Genomic DNA, 19,391 nt, shown 5'->3' on the forward strand with positions numbered 1-19,391 from the left:
GTGCTTTCAAAATACACATTCACACACCCGCTCTGCAGCTGGTGCATTAGCATTTTGTGTCATGTCACGTCAGGTGGGGTAGTCACATGTCTTTGATACCAGCAAATCCTCCACCACCTTGACTAATCCAAATTGGAAATGTCTGTGGAAATGTTCTTTAAGACTGAACTGAAAATGAAACATATGATACCCAAATTAGGATAGCCAACATACAATAAAGGTCATGAACTAATCACTTGAAATGAAAGGCAAGAAGCACAACACTCTGTGAAAACCCCGCCCCCTCTCTCTGTCACTGTCCACACCAGAGACCCAGGTCTCCATGGGCACTCTCCCTTACAGTATGTCACATAAGTGAGTACACAACTCACATTTTTGCAGATTTGTAAGTATATATTTTCATAGGACAACATTAAAGATATTTCACTTTGACACAATGATTAGTGACCTGTAATAAATAACTGCTTAAATTTGTTGTTCACTCAAAAAAAAAATACAGTGTTTGAACATGTAGGCTACCCACAAAAGTGAGTACACCCTTGATTAAAATCCGGTAGAGAAGGGGCCGTATTGGCCCAAATCATCTCGAAATGAAAGGGGATTAAAAGGGAGGTCATGGGTGTGCGTTTCAACCTTTCTTTACATTGAACTTTTACATTTCGAGTCTGCACCTGGCTTCAATAGATTGGTGTGAGATTTGAATGAAGTCCTATGGAGAGTGTCATGAACTGCTTCAGTAGTCACAGTGCATGTTGACATGCATGTTCTTTTAGGTGTAACTCAGATTTCCAATGTTGACTGCATTCATGCATCCCCAACCCATGTCAGTCCCACTACCATGCTTGACTAGCCAGAAGAGACCAGGGTCACCAAAACAGTCATTTCCATGAATGCAGAGTGTCACTCCAGTGAGTGCTAGATTTCGAAAGTGTTTTTTGTTTCGGAATTTAACAGATTAAAATTAGTATTTATAGTATTCTCTCTTCAGGATTCCCGCGTCAGACTAGATATTGCACCACACATCCACTCAGAAAAAACTGGAATAAAAGCCAAACAAACAATGTGGATGTCCCAATATCTTGCTAATATCTGACAAGCTTTCACACCTCTCACAGGGCAGTCCTGGGCAAGCGGTATTTGGTTTGTAACCCGAGGGTTACCAGTTCAATTCCTGATACTCAACCTCCTCCATGACTAAGGTACCCCAGATTGCTCCCTCAGTAAGGCTGCCACTTTGCATGGGTGAGCAATAAATGCAGTTTTGTTGTTTGCACAGTGTGCTGTGTCAATGACAATGGAAGTTCCTTTCACCCAAACTAACGGTCCATTCATTGCCCAACACAGCTTCCATGGTGTACTTCACATAGTAGAATGAGGTCGAACATCATTACCTGTTTGACCTTCAGCTGACAAACAATGTATAAGAACCTGATCAAGCCAGTTGAGGCATGGAAGGGGTGCTCATAAAAGAGGTTAGCTTTAGCCACACTCATAACAAAATGGTCAAGGGTGAAATGGAAACCTCCCCTCATCTTTCCACTTAATCCAATGTCTTCAAGATCTGGTCAAGCCAAGGTTGTTGTGTGGAAGAATGCCAGCAACCTACCATGAGAGAAAGGGAGTCTAGCGTTTACAAATGTAGTGTGGGGGGCAGATGCAGTATCCATACAACCTGAAAATCCCTCCCACCCCACACACATTTCAAATGTGGATAACCTTGCGTCCATCAGAGAGAACATGTCTTCTTTCCCAGAGACGGGCACTTTAGCTGATGTCAAAGGTCAGAGCTTAACCTTCACTGTAATAAGAGTCTGTGGTTCTTCAAAATGGCGACTGCCCACAAAAAAAAAAAAAATCAATGGATGTTTGCTCATGGCCAGGCCACTGTAGAAAAAAATGGTGAGACCATGACCTTAAAAAAGAGACACTCAGTGTAGAATTTCCAGCTTAAAAAAAAAAACATGTATAAAAATATTGTGGTTCGGTGGAAACTGTCATTTTCATTTTTAATATTTGATTCTTTTGCCTGAAAGACGTGTCCAAATTACTCTAAAAATATATACCTATACACCTCAGTTGTGAGACAGTAAGAAAAGAAGTCACCAACTTTCTTCATTCATAACAAAGTTGTTTTTTCAACACAATTTCTTGAAGAAAGCAGAATATTTGTTAAAAATGCACAATAGGCCTACGCAAAATACACAACACAGATAATGACTACTTTTATGATTTTTTGTTACCCACTCAAAGGGTCAATGCCAAACTAGACAGATTAGGCCCATGGTTTCTGTGTGCTCTGGAGCCACTGGGAAATCCCTAAATGTACACAGCCCCAGCTATACTTATTTATCCCTGATAAACATTACATGAGTCCTGCATCAAAGAAAGCAGTGAGAAAGTAGACTGGGTGTAATGTCACACGTAACCAGTGTGATCTAGAGACTAAACAATTGAGAGGGCTCGACCCTTCAAGAATGCAATGCTGCCAAGAGGTCAATTTGAACCTAATTCATTTATAGCGGCTAAGATCTTCTGGACCTACCATAATTAGATAGGGGCAATAATAATAATAAAAAAAACTGACGCTGTTTTTCAACAGACAACTAGACCTACAGCAACAAAAGGGAAAATAAACAATAACTGAAAACTCAAAAATAACCATTTACATTAAACATTTCGTCTGTTATTATTAATATTGTTGTTATATTATTATTATTTGTTGACAAAGCTTCAATAAACAGGAAATTGATATTTTGCGCCACATTATTTTACGACATTACATTTTCATTCTGGTCAATCTCTTGAGTTGAATCCTACCTAAGGGGTCCTCTAGTGGACATCATCGGCAAGTGCGCCTTCTTGCTGCTGAACTGATAAAAGCACAATCTTCATCCTAGCCACACTGGGTCAATTGAAACACAAATGGTGATTTCTCGTTCCAATGGCTATACTTTCAAGCGATGAACGATGAGATGCATACATCATTTCATGATCACTACGAAAAGAAGTGCGTGTTTGTCTACGTGCATGTGTTATTGATCGCAGTCTGTCTGCGATTAATGGCTGCAATGGGAAGGAAAAACCATGAACTTCAGGTGACCGACCGTGGCTTTGACACAGGCAGCCTGCAGACATGAACCCCAATGAACTGGGAGGGGTAGGAGAAAAGATCTCGGTTTAAAATCGTTTTACTCGCAAATTCAGTTGGAATGCTAAAGAAATCTGTGGGTGAGCGATTTAAACTAGACCACTGACCACCACTGTAAAAGTTGTGCAGAAGGATTTAATACAGAATTAACTTGACAAGCTAATAGCGCTGTAGCTAACAAGGCAGGGGCATGGAAGCCCGAGTCTGCCTTGTCTGATCCGCCTGACCCTTCATTTTATTGCGGCCAGAATCTCAGATCCTCCCCCTTCTCTTTCGCGGGCGAGAGACTCTGTCAGTCCGACAGATATACGAAAACCCTCCGCTATAAAGGCGTATACAACCACCACACAAGAAAACTGTCCGCAACCTTTTGGCGAAATGGGACCTTTATCGATTATCTACTATTAAAGCCGACGCTACTGCACTCGCTGACTAGCCTCTCATCGCCAACATGGCTGCCTAGCACAGACCTAAAAAAGGAGAAATAACCTACGCCGTGTCTTTGTCTGCTTCACCTCTTTAACCCTAAACTACTGCGCAAAACACACGGAGAACCATCGAAATCGCACGAATCAAGAAATAGACTTACGTGAAGGCAGGCGCTTGGGTTGCTCCTGCTTCCTCCTTGGCATTTTCCCCCGTTTTATCACATTCTCCTTCTTTTTAGGGGTGAGAAGAAAAAAAATCTTTTTCCATTGATTTTATTTCTCGAGAGATTGGTGGCAGGGACTTATCGTGCACCTGGCTGTCTTCGTTTTAAAAGTATTGTCGGGAATAGGGAACAGTGGAGGAGGTGCTGTTGTTGTTGCCGTGTCTTGGCTATGGCTGCTCTCTGTGTAAGTGTGTCTCTGAGCCCCTAACTAACACTAATGCAGGGATCAAAGGGCAGCAACAGCAGAGCACACACACACACTCCCTCTCGCTCCCTCTCGCGCGCGCTCGCTCTCTCTCTCTCTCTGTCTCTGTCTCTCTCGCTCACACACACACACACACACACACACACACACACACACACACACACACACACACACACACACACACACACACACACACACACACACATTATATTGGAACTCAGTGCTACATTTAGGTTAGCGTGAAAGAAAAAAGGAACACTATTATTTAACCTGGTGTGTGTGCGTGTGCCTGTGTGTAATTTCATCAGGTTAAATTTGCTTCCCCCGCCCCATAATTTGACGACCCAATGAACATCTTCAGGATTTTCCCCCGAAGTTAGCCAAAGTAGTGATGGATACCATTAAAAAATATTGTATTAATATAGGCCTAATATGTTTCAGGCATATTGGTAGAGTGTAACATTCACTTGTTATCATATGAGCAGTTTCGTTTTATTCAATTAGGCTATATCAGAGATTCTAGGAGAATTATCCTTGTTCAGTCTCTCTGATTATACATCAAGGGTAGCCTTAGAATGTACAAGGGTGGTTCTATAAAGCTTTCCATGTACAGGTAATGGGGAAAAGAGTTAAAGCATGCATTAGGCGTCAGACACACCAAAGCCGAATGGAACGGACGCGAGACGAACAAGGTCTTTCTGTCGGTCGGTGTGTTCTACTCTGCCTTTCATACTGACAGCGTCGGCGTGCGTGGCCAGTCCTGTTCAAACTACCGCGCTGACGCCTGACTACCGCCGGTTGGTGTGTTACGACAGATATGTTTCCATGTATTTTCACCGACGCCAGTAAAAATCGCGTCCGTCACGCGAAGCTTTACCGCCCTAGTATGTAAATGGCTACATAGGCCTATAGGGCGGTAAAGCATCACGTGACGGACACGATTTTTACCGCCATCGGTGAAAATACATGGAAACATATCTGTCCTTACACACCAACTGGTGGTAGTCGGGCGTCAGCGGCGCGGGGCCACGCTGCATTTAGAAAATAGAATTCGAGTGTGTTTTTCACGCCGGCGACCAGCGGTGTCTCATTCAAATGAATGGCAAAGTAACACGCTAGCTTTGGCTGTGGGGGAGTTTTGAACAGGACTGGCTGCGCACACCGACGCTGTCAGTGTGAAAGGCAGAGTAGAACACACAGGCTGAAACTAAGCAGAAAGACCGCGTTTGTCTCGCGTCCGTTCCGTTCGGCTTTGGTATGTTTGACGCCTTAAGCCGAACCACAGACATTTGGCTGGAGGGCTCTGTTGCGCCCTGGAGCTTACAGAAAGACAATTTGGATATAGGGCCTAGTTTGTTTATAGTTATGTACGTAGATATGAATAGTAGTTCATGCTTGGACTAATAGTTGCATGGATGACACTTCAAAATGACACACACAGGATGTGCCTCATGTTTCATGTTTGTTGAAATAATCAAGCTTATCAAGCTAGACTAGTCTTTCTCAACGGGGGCGGTACAGCCCCCAGGGAGCGTTGGAGAGTTCTAGATAAGAATACAGCTCTAGAGAAGGATACAGCTGAGAGGGGGCGGTGCTTGCCATTGGGGGGCATTAGTCCATTTAATTCTTTAATACTAAGGGAGGGCATGGGCAGTCTTATCAGGATGTCAAGGGGGCATTGCAAGGCTTGTGATGTGAGGCTAAGGGGGTGTCTCTTCAAAAAAGGTTGAGAACAACTGAGCTAGACAAACAGTGGCTCTTCATGAATCACAAAAACTTGCTGTCTCTGACAAAGATGCAACAGTTACACGCGCACAAAGAATTTCTCCTCTTGGTTGGAGAATGGAAAAAAAAATTGAATGGATGCATAGGTGGAGGTCCAAGGTTTGGATTGGTGTAAAAAAAAAACAAGCACAGTAATTATTTTTTGACTCCCTCTGCCCCATGAACCAGGAAGTAGAGGGCGTGACTTAGGTACCCCATATGATCGGTTTTGCCGAAGGATGGTGGCAACGCGCTAATTCTTTTTATCTATGGCTCTGCTGTCACAAGCTGTCAGATTGCTGTCATTCGGACATACATGTATATATGGTTCTGCCACTTTATAGTCGTTTCCCTGGATTCACGAAGCAGGCAGTGGACTTTGAATGAAGGTTCTACCAACGATTGCAAGTCCAAAAAAGCAGAGTTGTACCCTTTAGTAAGCTGGCATTTACTGCCATTCATTTTGAGACATTCACATTCGCGTTTTCCCCTCCGAGTGCTCCCCCAGCTCATTTTGGGTAGGGGGAGCATACCAGCCGACTGCCTCAATGCACTTAATAATGACTAAGGTACCCTGAGCATGGTACTGCCCCGCCGCACTGCTCTCTTGGGGCGCCATTGAGGGCTGCCCCCTTGCATGAGTGAGACATAAATGCAATTCCGCTTTGTGCAGTGTGGAGTGCTGTGTCACAATGACAACGAGAGTTGGAGTTTCCGAGTTGGGCTTTCAGCTTTTTCAGTTCAGAAATCACTCAGGTATATGACAGTGTCCTTAACTTATTTTGAGTAGTGTAAACTGGATAAACTATTTGACAAAGTACATTTTTATAACAGTGTTTGTAGCAGGGTGGAATATGTTTTAGTGAATTTCTCCTCTACAGTAAAAATGATGGGCTTCTAGCTAGTCAGCTATCGGCCTAGAGCTCACTTGTTTCATACCTGCATTCCCCATGCCAAAGGCTTGCTGTCATAGGTGTGCACAGATAGGGACGCGGTGGTGCCAAAGCACCTGCCCCTTAGCCCTATGGGACAAGGCCCTTTTTGAAAGTTCTCTTTTGGATTTTTTTTCACAATGTATGTGATCTACTAGCCTGATAAACCAGACTAAATGTGAGATTGTATGTTTAATTTAGTCTGGCCCCGATGAACGATACAGCCGAAGATTGTTGAGGAGAACAACCCGTTGTCTTTCAAACCATGTCTGTGCCTATAGGCCAACGCTCTGACCAATCAGCGCAACTGACAATTACTACCATCAAAGAATGTGGATCCACGTTTTATAGCCTGACGGTAAAACAGCAAAAAAGTCCCTCTAATTCTTCCAAAACTGATTCCAAAGCTGATTCAAACTGCTGTTCAATCCTTCTTATTATTGTGTCCCCAGCGTCGCAAGCTTCGTTGTGACTCTCAAAACCCTGCCCACTTTGATTCAAAACAAATCTCTGCGTTGTGATTGGTTTGCCAGATTCAGGGCAATCTGGCAGACCACCTCAACGATTCAAGGCTAAACCAGTCGCAGGCAAAAACTAGACTGCCTGTGCAGTCGCCTTCGACTGCTTAAGGTATATCCCCGAAACGCGACGCTTCCAGTCCCCAATCATTCCTACCACTCCCGTCCACCTTTTCATGAACGTTTATGATAAATACAAAATATAAAATAAATATATTTAATATCTATACATAGATCAATGACGTGCATAGGCTTAAAACCAAATGACTATTGTGAAAATGAAGGAAAAAATGGGGCAAATGGTAACACTGTTTTAATGGTTCACTATTACAGTGGATATACCACACTAGGTACAGTGTAATAACCAGTGTAACAATATTTAATACCACGTCATACCAGTGTGACACCATGTACCAATTTTGTACTTATATCATGTAGGCTATTTGTGTGTAAGTGGTATTACATGGTATTGCATATTTTCACACAGGTATTACACTAGTATTACATGGTATTACATATTGTTACACTGGTTATTACACTGTACACTGGCAAATCAATCCACCCAGTCAGAAGTTATGGGCCAAATAAATAAAAATTCCACCATTTTGAAAGTGTTGACCTCCAAACTCGAATCAGTTCATGAACCTACCCTGCAGCATTAACACACCAAATCTGGGACAAATTCAGCCAACTGGTCAGAAGTTATGGGCCAAACAAAAGTTCGGCCATCTTGAATTCAGCCATCTTGAAAGTGTTGACCTCCAAACTTGAATCAGTTCATGAACCTACCCTAGAACATTCACACACCAAATCTGGGACAAATCCATCCACCCGGTCAGAAGTTATGGACCAAACAAAAATTTGGCCATCTTGAATTCGGCCATCTTGAAAGTGTTAACCTCCAAACTCTAATCAGTTCAGGAACCCACCCTAGAGCATTCACACACCAAATCTGGGACAAATCCATCCACCCGGTCAGAAGTAATGGGCCAAACAAAAATTCGGCCATCTTGAATTCGGCCATCTTGAAATTGTTGACCTCCAAACTCGAATCAGATCATGAACCTACCCTAGAACATTCACACACCAAATCTGGGACAAATCCATCCACCCGGTCAGAAGTTATGGACCAAACAAAAATTCGGCCATCTTGAAAGTGTTAACCTCCAAACTCGAATCAGTTCATGAACCTACCCTAGAGCATTCACACACCAAATCTGGGACAAATCCATCCACCCGGTCAGAAGTTATGGACCAAACAAAAATTCGGCCATCTTGAATTCGGCCATCTTGAAAGTGTTAACCTCCAAACTCGAATCAGTTCATGAACCTACCCTAGAACATTCACACACCAAATCTGGGACAAATCCATCCACCCGGTCAGAAGTTATGGACCAAACAAAAATTCGGCCATCTTGAATTCGGCCATCTTGAAAGTGTTAACCTCCAAACTCTAATCAGTTCATGAACCCACCCTAGAGCATTCACACACCAAATCTGGGACAAATCCATCCACCCGGTCAGAAGTAATGGACCAAACAAAAATTCGGCCATCTTGAATTTGGCCATCTTGAAAGTGTTAACCTCCAAACTCGAATCAGTTCATGAACCTACCCTAGAACATTCACACACCAAATCTGGGACAAATCCATCCACCCGGTCAGAAGTTATGGACCAAACAAAAATTCGGCCATCTTGAATTCGGCCATCTTGAAAGTGTTAACCTCCAAACTCTAATCAGTTCATGAACCCACCCTAGAGCATTCACACACCAAATCTGGGACAAATCCATCCACCCGGTCAGAAGTAATGGACCAAACAAAAATTCGGCCATCTTGAATTCGGCCATCTTGAAAGTGTTAACCTCCAAACTCTAATCAGTTCATGAACCCACCCTAGAGCATTCACACACCAAATCTGGGACAAATCCATCCACCCGGTCAGAAGTAATGGGCCAAACAAAAATTCGGCCATCTTGAATTCGGCCATCTTGAAATTGTTGACCTCCAAACTCGAATCAGTTCATGAACCTACCCTAGAGCATTCACACACCAAATCTGGGACAAATCCAAACATCCGTTCAAAAGTTATCGCGTTAACACGAAAGACCTTACGCGGCGGCGGCGGCGGCGGACGCGGCGGCGGCGGACGCGGACGCGGCGGCGGCGGCGGTGCACGCAAAACCATTACATCCCCGACGCTCCGCGTTTCGGGGATATAAATAGCTACCAGCAGGTGGCGCTAATTTACTAGGCTAGTGATCTAGTAGGTATGTTGACATGATCATCTACAAATGCTAGACGATCAAAAGCATGTGCTAATTCCTAGATATAATACTACTGTATATACTGTAGCCCAGTAAGTCAGCTGGAAGTTCCACATGTCCCCCACCTAGAGCACTTGCCACCCAAAATGTCTGTGCATGCCCCTGCTTGCAGTGACTGTGAGGTTTTGAGTTTGAGCCCCATGTGGCAGTCTGCACGACATGACCTCAGTCACACTTTAGGAGGGAGGTTTACTAATGGGCTCGTTCGTGACGAAGCAGTAAGAGTTGGCAAAGTGCGCATGCCCACTGCCTAGCAAAAATCTTACTGCTTCGTCACGAACAAGCCTATTGTTCCACGCCTATCTCTGCTACACTTCATTACTCTCTATCCACTACACCTCTCCCTTCCGGGTCACAGCACAACTGTAACCAACGCATACCTGTCAACTTTGAGCTCCCAAAATCCGGGAAAATTCCCATATTTTAAGCCAAAATCCGGGAAATTGTCTAAAGGCCAAATTCTGACAGTCAACGGGATGACAGAGACGTATCAGACGGTGCGTTCTATCTGCTTTTCACAACAGCGCGCATGCAAAGACAGTCCTGTCTAAAATCCCTCAGAACACGTTTTACTGCTTGGAAAAACAATGTAATGAAAACAAAACAATGAAATGAGCGCAATGAGTTTCTTCTTATTGTTTTGTCGCATAAGTTGTCTGTTTGTGATGCAAAACTTCGTGTTGATAGCCTACAGGTTGTGATTAGGTTATCGCATGGTTCGCTGTTCCGAGGCTGTTTTATGCGTTGCATGAACTGACGGTTTCTGAGGAAAAGAGTGGGCGCACAAGCGCTAGAAAACTACGGAGCTCGAGGGTGATAGACAGCTCGTATTTTCAAGGAACTTCAATTCTTGGTGGTATCTGGCATACAATCTTCTGGCAGGTAGCTTGATAAGCAAGACCCTCTGCCTCTCTCTTCAAGAGGGGGTGTGGCTCGTCGGACAAGGCCGTGGGTATAATTACTGGACCAACAGTGTTTTTTGATAATGTGAAAAATCCGGGATATTTCCGGGGAAAATGTCAAATCGGGAAGAAATCGGGAAATGAGTCAAAATTAGGGAGTTTCCCGGGAAATTAGGGATGGTTGACAGGTATGAACCAACGTAATCCTGCAGTCCAGACTTAGTCTCCAACCCGCAATCTCACAACACACGCTGTATGGGAGGTAGTGATTTCAAGAAAATTCAAGTCAGTACCGTATCTGCGTGAGGCTTCTGGAAAGAGGTTTAGAGTTTCCACACAATTCCTGGTACACTTCACACACAATTCTGGAAACAGATCACCCATTTCCTCACTTCCGTAACCAATGTCACTGAACTATAAGCACAATTAATTCTTTACACCCAGATTTCAGTTTTAAAACACACGCTTTTCAAAACACTAGGCCTACACACAATTCTCTGGATTAGACACAATTTTCATGAAGAAAATCCCTGGTTCGCATGGAACACACTGCCATTCAAACTACTAAAATCAACTGCCATACTATGTTCACTTACTCATCACATGGGCAAAATCTCTTCATAGCTGTTTACAATCGAAATCATCACCCCATAAGGACACACATTGCATGATATTGATGAAAACATGAGTGGATGCATTGAGAACACACATGTGTTTAGTTTTTGATCTCCTAAATGTAATACAAGAGATCATTTTCATGTGGTTACACAATATTTTACAGTAAATTAGTGCAGTTTTATTCAATGTCAAAAAAAATGTAAAATATATTATTTCCACTTTTCTGGGTACTCTGAGTCTGAAAACAATATTTCAGTATTTTACAATAGAAAGATACCCTCTTCAGTTAGGGGAACACTGAACAAAATAAGGTCTACTGTTCGTCAAGCTGAGTATGGCGTTCTAACATGCACATTAGTGTTCAATGGTTCATATGAGTGTGAATTAAAATGCTGCTTGTGTTTGTATTTTGAGGGAAAAAAATGCCTTTTTTGAGGAGAGAAGGCTATATGCCGCTACATCATTTTGAGACAAGACGTCCATTTTTCAGGGGTAGTGAGGAGTTTTGCCGGTTGTGTGTGAGTTCTTGGATTTGTGTGTAGAGTTTTGAGAATTCGAGACATGATTTCAGAAATTGTGTGTAAGCAATCGAGAAAAACTGTAAAAATGTTCTACACCAAGTTCTGCTAGCTGGCATCCCACTGTTACTGCAGGCCGATTAGAACATCACCTGTTCCTGCAACAGTTACGTTCCGAACAGAAGTGTTTATCTGCGAACCACCCTCAGTTCATACTGGGTTTGTTTCTTTGATGTGACTGTGTTACCTGGGTGAGCCTGCTAATGCCTAAGTTGTTGCCAAGAATTTTTAGTTCAATGGAAACCAACCTTACGGTAGGCCTACCTAAACACTCAGATTTTCAGTGTGAACATGTCAGTTGGTTCAAGATAGGTGCAGGGATGGGCACCTGAATGCGCCTGGATGACGTTTTTTTTTTTGGCTCAGACGTCAGGTGGTACAACGACAGCTAATGCTTAAATGCCTAAGCTAAATGCCCAGACCGATAGATCAGCACGACAATATCTTTATGAGCCACACAAAAGCTATGTATTGGATTTTTTACCGACTTCATTGTTTGACCGTGACAGCCAATAAAACTTACTAGACCTTCTCTGGTCAGAATCTTTTACAAATTTTTCCATACAGTATGCAATGATAATTACCCCCAAAAACATTGCGATACAGTTCATAATTATTTTTTCAAAGTAGAACACCTTTAGTGGTCAGCAGTCAGTAAATAATTTTGGAAATGGGAGATAAGCCCCTGGTTACAACTTGGGTAGCATGCATATTCTGAATAAAAAGTCCCTCCAGGAAATCGCGATGTTGCGATCGCGGCGTTTTTCGCAACTTCAATGAATTCCCACGAATTCTGCGGGAGAGCGCAACTTTAACCAATCACCGCGATTTCCCTTTGAACCAATCCATGTCCGTAACGTGTTGCGCTAAACATGTTGCCGTAACGTGTTGCCATAAACATGTAACGTGTTGCCATGAACATGTTACTATCTGGGAATGGTCCTTGTGAAAGAACATGGTTTGCTGAAACAAATAGGCCTAAGGCATTAAGGGTGGCTGTGAGACTAGTGGTGGGGTCGCCACCTGTTAGGAAGCGCATGGACAGCGCTGTTTTCCCTCCCCTTGCTTGAGCTTGTGGATTGTCAATGGAAGGAGAGAAATAAGCGTGCGTGTTGGACTTTGCTATTCCCATGGAAAGATGACTACTTTCACAGAATTGTAGGCCTAGGCCTATAGCCAATAGTTATTAGATAAATACTTGGAGTTAAATTGCATTTTAGTATGCAAAAGTGACAACGATAGCGAAAGAAAATACCTCAACAATCAAGACCTCAACAATCAAGACCTACGGACACCCTTGCAACCTCTACCTCGCATAACATTTAAACTTCACAATAGGCTGCTTTAAAGATTGCGTTTGAACTGATATGATGTAGCCGACATGAGTGTGTCAAGGGAAGGCTGAGTTTTAAAACGTTAAATGAAGACAGGAATGGCGTTATCTTACCATTTGACACATGGGACACTGCTACTCTGCTTTCAGCTGGCTGAGGCGGTATTCCAGGAATCAATAAGATACCGGTAGCCCTGATGTCCTTATAAATGTTTCGATTCAAGTCATCGAACAACAAGCAGTGATGCTCGGGCGCATAGCTTGTTTATAGCCTGCGCAAGCGACGCGGGTAGCGCTTGCGCTTTAGTTTATTCATTTTTTTCCAATAGCCCTGAAGTATTCCTCATCTCGCGCCTTGACCAAGTATTCGACATAGTCGGTTGTCTCTTTGCAAGACTGTCCTGAACAGACATGAACATTAATGATTTTCCTTTCGAACCATTCACCAGCATGAAGTAGGCAGCCGCTCAGTAGAGCTCCTTTGATTAATGCAAGACCAACAGTTCTCCGCTAATGGCCTAACTAAGGTTTGGGGATGAAGTAGCCACTCGCCTATTTTCGATTGCATGCTGGATGACAAAACCATGTAGGCTATAAACGTGTCTTTTTTGTATTGATTGTAAAACTCAACTGATGGTGGTCAATGCAAAGAATGTCACCGATAGACTACTCTTTCTAGACTGAGAAGCGCGAGCTTCACATGCATTTTAAGCGCGTTGAGTTGAGGTGCATATCAGCCCTGCATATCAGGCCATAGCCTATGGAAACATCCTTGGTTGGGGCAAACTTAAAAGCAGGGCATATTACCTCGCCAGATATGCATCATAACGTTAAGCCCGCGATGGGGAAAATGCACGTTACTCGCAAGGCTGGAACACTTCACCTTGGGAAAGTGACCGTCTCGCAAGCATAGGAGCGGAACATAACAGCCTTCGGGGGCTGAACGCAAGCGCGTTCATAAAGGACAGGGAAAGCAAAACGGATTAAATAGGCATAGTCTTTGGAGAATGCCATGATATAAAATAATAGATTAAGTCCTGTGGTTCGGTTGTTGTCAGCAGTGTGTGCTTTTTTATTTCAACTGCTTAAATAGCTTAATGTCCAACAATCAATGTCCATCACCATTAAGCTAAAATATTTAGACAGCTTATTTACGCAGCTTGAGGTTACTACCTAGGCAACCAAGCCTACCTCAAATATAGCCTACCAAAATGACCACTGAAAAGAATATAAAAACACCAGAGGACTGGAATGTGGCAGTGTTCTTTACTTTCAAGCGTGGGGAAACACATTAAAAATCGCAACAAAAATCGCACCTTTCACTTCATGCCGCAACAACATCGCAACAACACAGTAAGAAGCTCCGCAACTTTTATCGCGATTTTCTGGAAATCCTCGTGCACCATCTGGCAATTCCGACTGCGATTTTTTGAGAAAATGCCCGCGATTTCCTGGTGGGACTGAATAAACCATTTTAATTAGGAGCCAATTAGCGAAGGCAGCCCATTGAACCGTAGGAAAATTGTATACATTGGCACACACACTCCTGATTAGTCACAAAAAATGTAGGTTCCCACCCCTAAAACTCTAGCGCCACCAGCAGGTCAAAGTTGCAGGTACATTTAACTTTTGAACCTTTGGTCTGATTTTCAAAAACTGTCTCCCTTCTCGGAATCATTGAGTCAAGAATCCAGCCTATGACACCAGTTTCTGCCAGGATAGTTTTCCCGCTATTTTGAATTTTGTGGAAAGCAATAAAAATCCTCCCTCAATTTTTTTAGGATTTTTTTTCAAAAAGTGGTACACATTATCTTTGGATCAATCTGCAATAATAATAAATGAAATAAGAACCACTAAACGTATTTCACAAGCAGACTACGTACAGTTTTAAGACGACTCAGGTGACCATGATGCCACGCGTATGACGTGTACTGACGTCCCTAAAAAAAGCTCAGAAAACACGGAAGATGATCATCATGTTTCATTATGGAGAAACGCAGACAACATCAAGAGTATACGAATTGGCGAGCCATAAAACAATAGAACATGAATGTCCCCGGTCCTTTGAGTGAGATGAGGGAGAAATCTCTATGGGAGACGATCATTGGCTGTCGACCTGGACGAAGCTATGTAAAATCACTCCTGAAAGGGCCAGCTGCGATTTGGGCGGGGACGTCCACTTGCCTAGTCAGAGTTCCGAAGGCGCGAAGCCCACTTTTTGAGTCACGCTCTCTTCGGATGGCGCGAGAAGGGTGTTCTTGAGAGATGGCTTCTCATCTCACTCAAAACTACAAAAAACATTTGTTTTAGTCAATATAAGAATATCCCTAGTAGAATATCCCTTGGGGTAGATACATTGACACATGTCATACAAGAAAAACATGTATTAAGGTGTATTCAACACTGTTTTTGAACATTTTCCCATGTTTTTGAATTCAATTGTTTTCAATTAGGCAATGAATTCCGCTACTCTCTGGGAGTCATTGCAGTCATATGCACCCCATATGCACCCCCCCATAACTTAAGATGGGCGTACACTGTGCGACTTTTGCCCCGATTTTGCCCCGATTTGGCACTCGCGCGACTTTTTGAGAGTCGGGCCGATTTCTTGCTCAATCGCTGGTCAATCGTGAGTCTCGCATCGTGCAGTGTACATGGGGTAACGACAAGCAATTTTGCCTCACGATCGTGCAATCGCAGGGTCGCAAGAAAATCAAAACGGTTTGAAATTCTGGTCGTGGCTCGTGCGTAAATCGCACAGTTAAAGCAGTGATACGACCCGATTTGACACTTCACATGCACAAATTAATAGGGCCGTGCGATTCGCTGTTGAGCGCGACCTCATCTCCACCTCAGGTGCGCATGTTCCCTCCTCTGCAGACCGGGGAAACATGCCTGTCGCGTCGTACGGTGGAAGCATTTCACTCGCATCCGACTGTCGGCTCGTGTAGTGTGAGGACGTGAGTCGTGAGTTGTGAACTTTTAAACAGTGAAATTCCATCGTGTAGTGTGAGACCCACGAGTGAAAATATCGCACAGTGTATGCCCGGCTTTAGGAACCGAATGGCGTGGCCACCAAACTTGGAGGAGATGATCTTCAGCCCATCATGTGTGAAAAATATGAAAAATTACGTGACAAAATCACGTCGTAGATATGGCAAAGCGGCTTAAGTTTCTTATAACATTGCCGCAAGCAGTCAGCGCTCAACATAAATGATTACCAAATTTGCAGGGCATGATCTACATAAGACACACAAGCAATAAGAAATAAAAAATTGGGGTGAAATTTGCATTGGTAAGATGAAGGTAGCTGTTTGATTTTAAATGCGATGACGTCATCAAATGAGCATAAATTAGTATAAATTAATGGTAGGCCTAATTAATTAAGCTAATAATATATTAGGTGAAGTTATGCTAATGCAATGGAATAACTATACCATAAGTAGCATGCAATAAGGAGGGTACACTGATGAGACTTAGATCAGTGATTTTTGGTCAGACGTTCCTGATCAAATATAGCCACTTGCCCTTTAAAGGGTTACACACCTCTGAGATGCGGCACCTCCAAGAGGGCCCAGGATGTGGAAACCGTGCACATCGAGTGCGCCCTGACCTGAGCAGGGGGTTGAAAGCCCTCAAACTCACAAGCCAGTATAATGGCTGGACAAGCCATTTAGACAGTTTCGGTATGGACAACGTAAACCCTCTGGAGGACATAGTGAAGCACACCAACAGCAGCTCAGTCTTCCTGGAAGAGTGAACCCTGTCCATGTAATGCATAATGCGCGCATAGGGCACAAGGTGTGCTGGCTGCCGCTGCTGCTCCGCATAACCGGAGGTGGAGCCCAAGAAGCATGGAATACTTTTGGTTCACAGCGTAAGTATACTGAACATGAAGGAAGAACACTGGGTTCATCTTCAGAGAAGCATGTGCAAAGCCCTCCACATACTGCACACAGGCAGAATTGAATGAAAGGCACATAGCTGAACTGTGCACTTCGCCAATCGCCACGCGAGGAGAAGGGCTGAATTGGTGAAGAGGATGCGAAACCCACCCCATAGAGAGACTTGGAGGGGGATGCACACAAGGCCTCAAGAACCAGAGCAATATCCCCGGGGAGCATCGCCTGGCTGGCCACAAGGTGTAGGCGCCCAGCGCCTCTCTTGAATAGGCACACCAGTGGGTGGCTACCCAAGGTGTCAGAGCCTAATCCCATATGGCACGCTGGCAAGACTAAACTGCCACGTTGGTGACGCCAGCGTTCGAGAGCAGACCACTGGAGACCATATAAGGATCTAGTGAAATCCACCTTAGCTCCCTTGATAGTCTGATGACATTACCCGTGGGACCAGACACACTCAAGCGTGCCCTTGTCAAGCCCATGGAAGCACCGGCTTCCAGGGCTGGAGGAGTCACCTTCCATTGGCCCAGAATCACCTCTGGCTTGGACAGAGAGAGGGCTGAGAGTAAAATAATTTCATCGCATTGTAGACGGGGAGAAATGAAGGAAACTGGCGCATGCATACGCAGCACATTACACAGAACTGTAGGTAACACTTCATCACCTTGTAAAGGGGAGGAAACGAGGAGGACCAGTGAAAAAGCACCCAGTGCATTACGCGGCACATTAGACAACTTTTCATCCCGTTGAAAAAAGGGGGAGAAATGAAGGAAACCGGCATGGGGCACCTAAGTCACGCCCTCTACTTCCTGGTTCATGGGGCAGGGGGAGTCAAAAAATATATACTGGGCTTGAAAATTTGTGTTTTTTTGACGCCAATCCAAACCTTGGACCTCCACCTATGCACCACAAATCCAAAAATCACTCATTTTCAAGCCCAGTAATCATTTTTTGACTCCCTCTGCCCCATGAACCAGGAAGTAGAGGGTGTGACTTAGGTGCCCCATTGCGCGGCACACTAGGCAACTGCAACTCCACGTATGCCCGAGGCACTTCACGCACAGCCGTTAGGGACTCCAAAGTAACCGTGGGGCATGGCTGGACACTCCGAGCGCGTTGTGTTTGGGGACAGTGTACGTTTTAAGCCAAGCGCAGGGACCTGCGATAGGAGAGGGTGCAGCATCACCATGAGCTCGCATCAATGTAGCCAGCATACCCGAGTGGGGGGGGGCAAATTGGCGGTATTAGAAAACATGTTAGTATTAGTAAGCGTGTTAGAAGCATTCGAACACCCAAAGCCCAGTATACTAAATGCACTCACAGTGCAGGGTACCGGATTCAGCAAAAACGCAGAGAGTGCCACTATGGGCCTGCGCCTGCATGGTGTGTTGAATTACATGACACGCATAGTGTTCGGTACTAGAGACATTCGAGGCAGCGCTGCAGCTGGAACATGACAGTAGAGTGCTATAAGTGAGGACCAGAGTCTGGGCCACTATTTAGCAGCATAACACATAAATATCCTTATATTTAGACATTAGCATACTGAGAGCGAAGGGCCAGTGTCTGGGCCATCGCATAACTCAAAAGCTTGTCCGGAGAATCCAGTGGCGACTTGTGTGCAACGAGAGTCCGGATGCTGGGGCCCTCTGGGGCCTAGAAATGCTTCCCTTCGGTTAGCTTCCTCTTCAAAGATTCCCTGTTTGCGTCAGCCAGCTCTGAGGGCAGGACGAACCAGCGACTGGGTGAGGCGCTGGCGGTCAAGGTTTCAGAGATATCTCCAGCGATTCAGTCGGGGTCCGTTCGAGGACGGGACTCAGAAGAATCAACTGAACGTCTAGTGCGGTATGGGGGGGACGGGGACGGATGTCGGCCTCAGTCTTCCATTGTTGGTTCGCCCACGGGCACATGGTCAGTCGTGTCGTCCTGGACGACTGACATGTTAGCCGTGCGTGCTACTGAAACATTCGACACTCTGTAGGCCTGGGCGACCAACGTCTCCTCCTCGAGCGTAGACCGGTCCCTCAAGTCCGGGAGCCTCTGTGCAATGGAGGGCAGACTCGGATTGCCATGCCAGGGTTGTAGCTGGTGGGTGAAGCTGACCTCCATGGCCAGTATCCTGGCACATCCTCGATCCGTGTTGATGCTATCCAGCGAGGCAGCTCCCGTTGCAGATGACCACGTGATCCACCACCTCTTGATGATGCGGCTAGCTGTGGGAAAACCGGCGGCGGTTCCAGCAATGGAAATCCCAATCTAACTGCAGCCCTCCCGCAGACCTTGTGAAGAATGTCGGAATAGGGGTCTAAACCCTCGTGGACAGTGGAAGTCTTGGGAAGCGTGGGGTCCTTGTCGCTGGTATCCATAGGGTTCACCTCCTCCTTTTCCTCCTCCACATGCACGAACCCCCAGTCTGGCATGATGGGGGTTTTGACCTTCGTCCGTGGGGGTTCACCGAGGGGGGTAGGCACTGAGGTGTCCCACCCACTGTTCCTCCTCTCCGCCGAATCCTC

At 44.7% G+C, this 19,391-nt stretch overlaps 1 protein-coding gene across 5 annotated transcripts in view; it reads right to left on the reverse strand.

The window, feature by feature from the left end:
* The window catches only part of znf827 (zinc finger protein 827), an 81,361-nt gene extending 77,277 nt beyond the window's left edge, over positions 1 to 4,084 (reverse strand). For all 5 annotated transcript variants that reach the window (XM_063218213.1, XM_063218212.1, XM_063218211.1 and 2 more), the window contains exon 1: positions 3,738 to 4,084. In XM_063218213.1, coding sequence (XP_063074283.1) covers positions 3,738 to 3,780 — 43 coding nt within the window. In that variant the 5' untranslated portion in view covers positions 3,781 to 4,084. The remainder of the gene's footprint in view (positions 1 to 3,737) is intronic.
* Positions 4,085 to 19,391: the final 15,307 nt, after the last annotated feature.

The sequence above is a fragment of the Engraulis encrasicolus genome, chromosome 16 (assembly GCF_034702125.1).
Source record: "Engraulis encrasicolus isolate BLACKSEA-1 chromosome 16, IST_EnEncr_1.0, whole genome shotgun sequence".
In the NCBI taxonomy this organism is placed as follows: domain Eukaryota; kingdom Metazoa; phylum Chordata; class Actinopteri; order Clupeiformes; family Engraulidae; genus Engraulis; species Engraulis encrasicolus.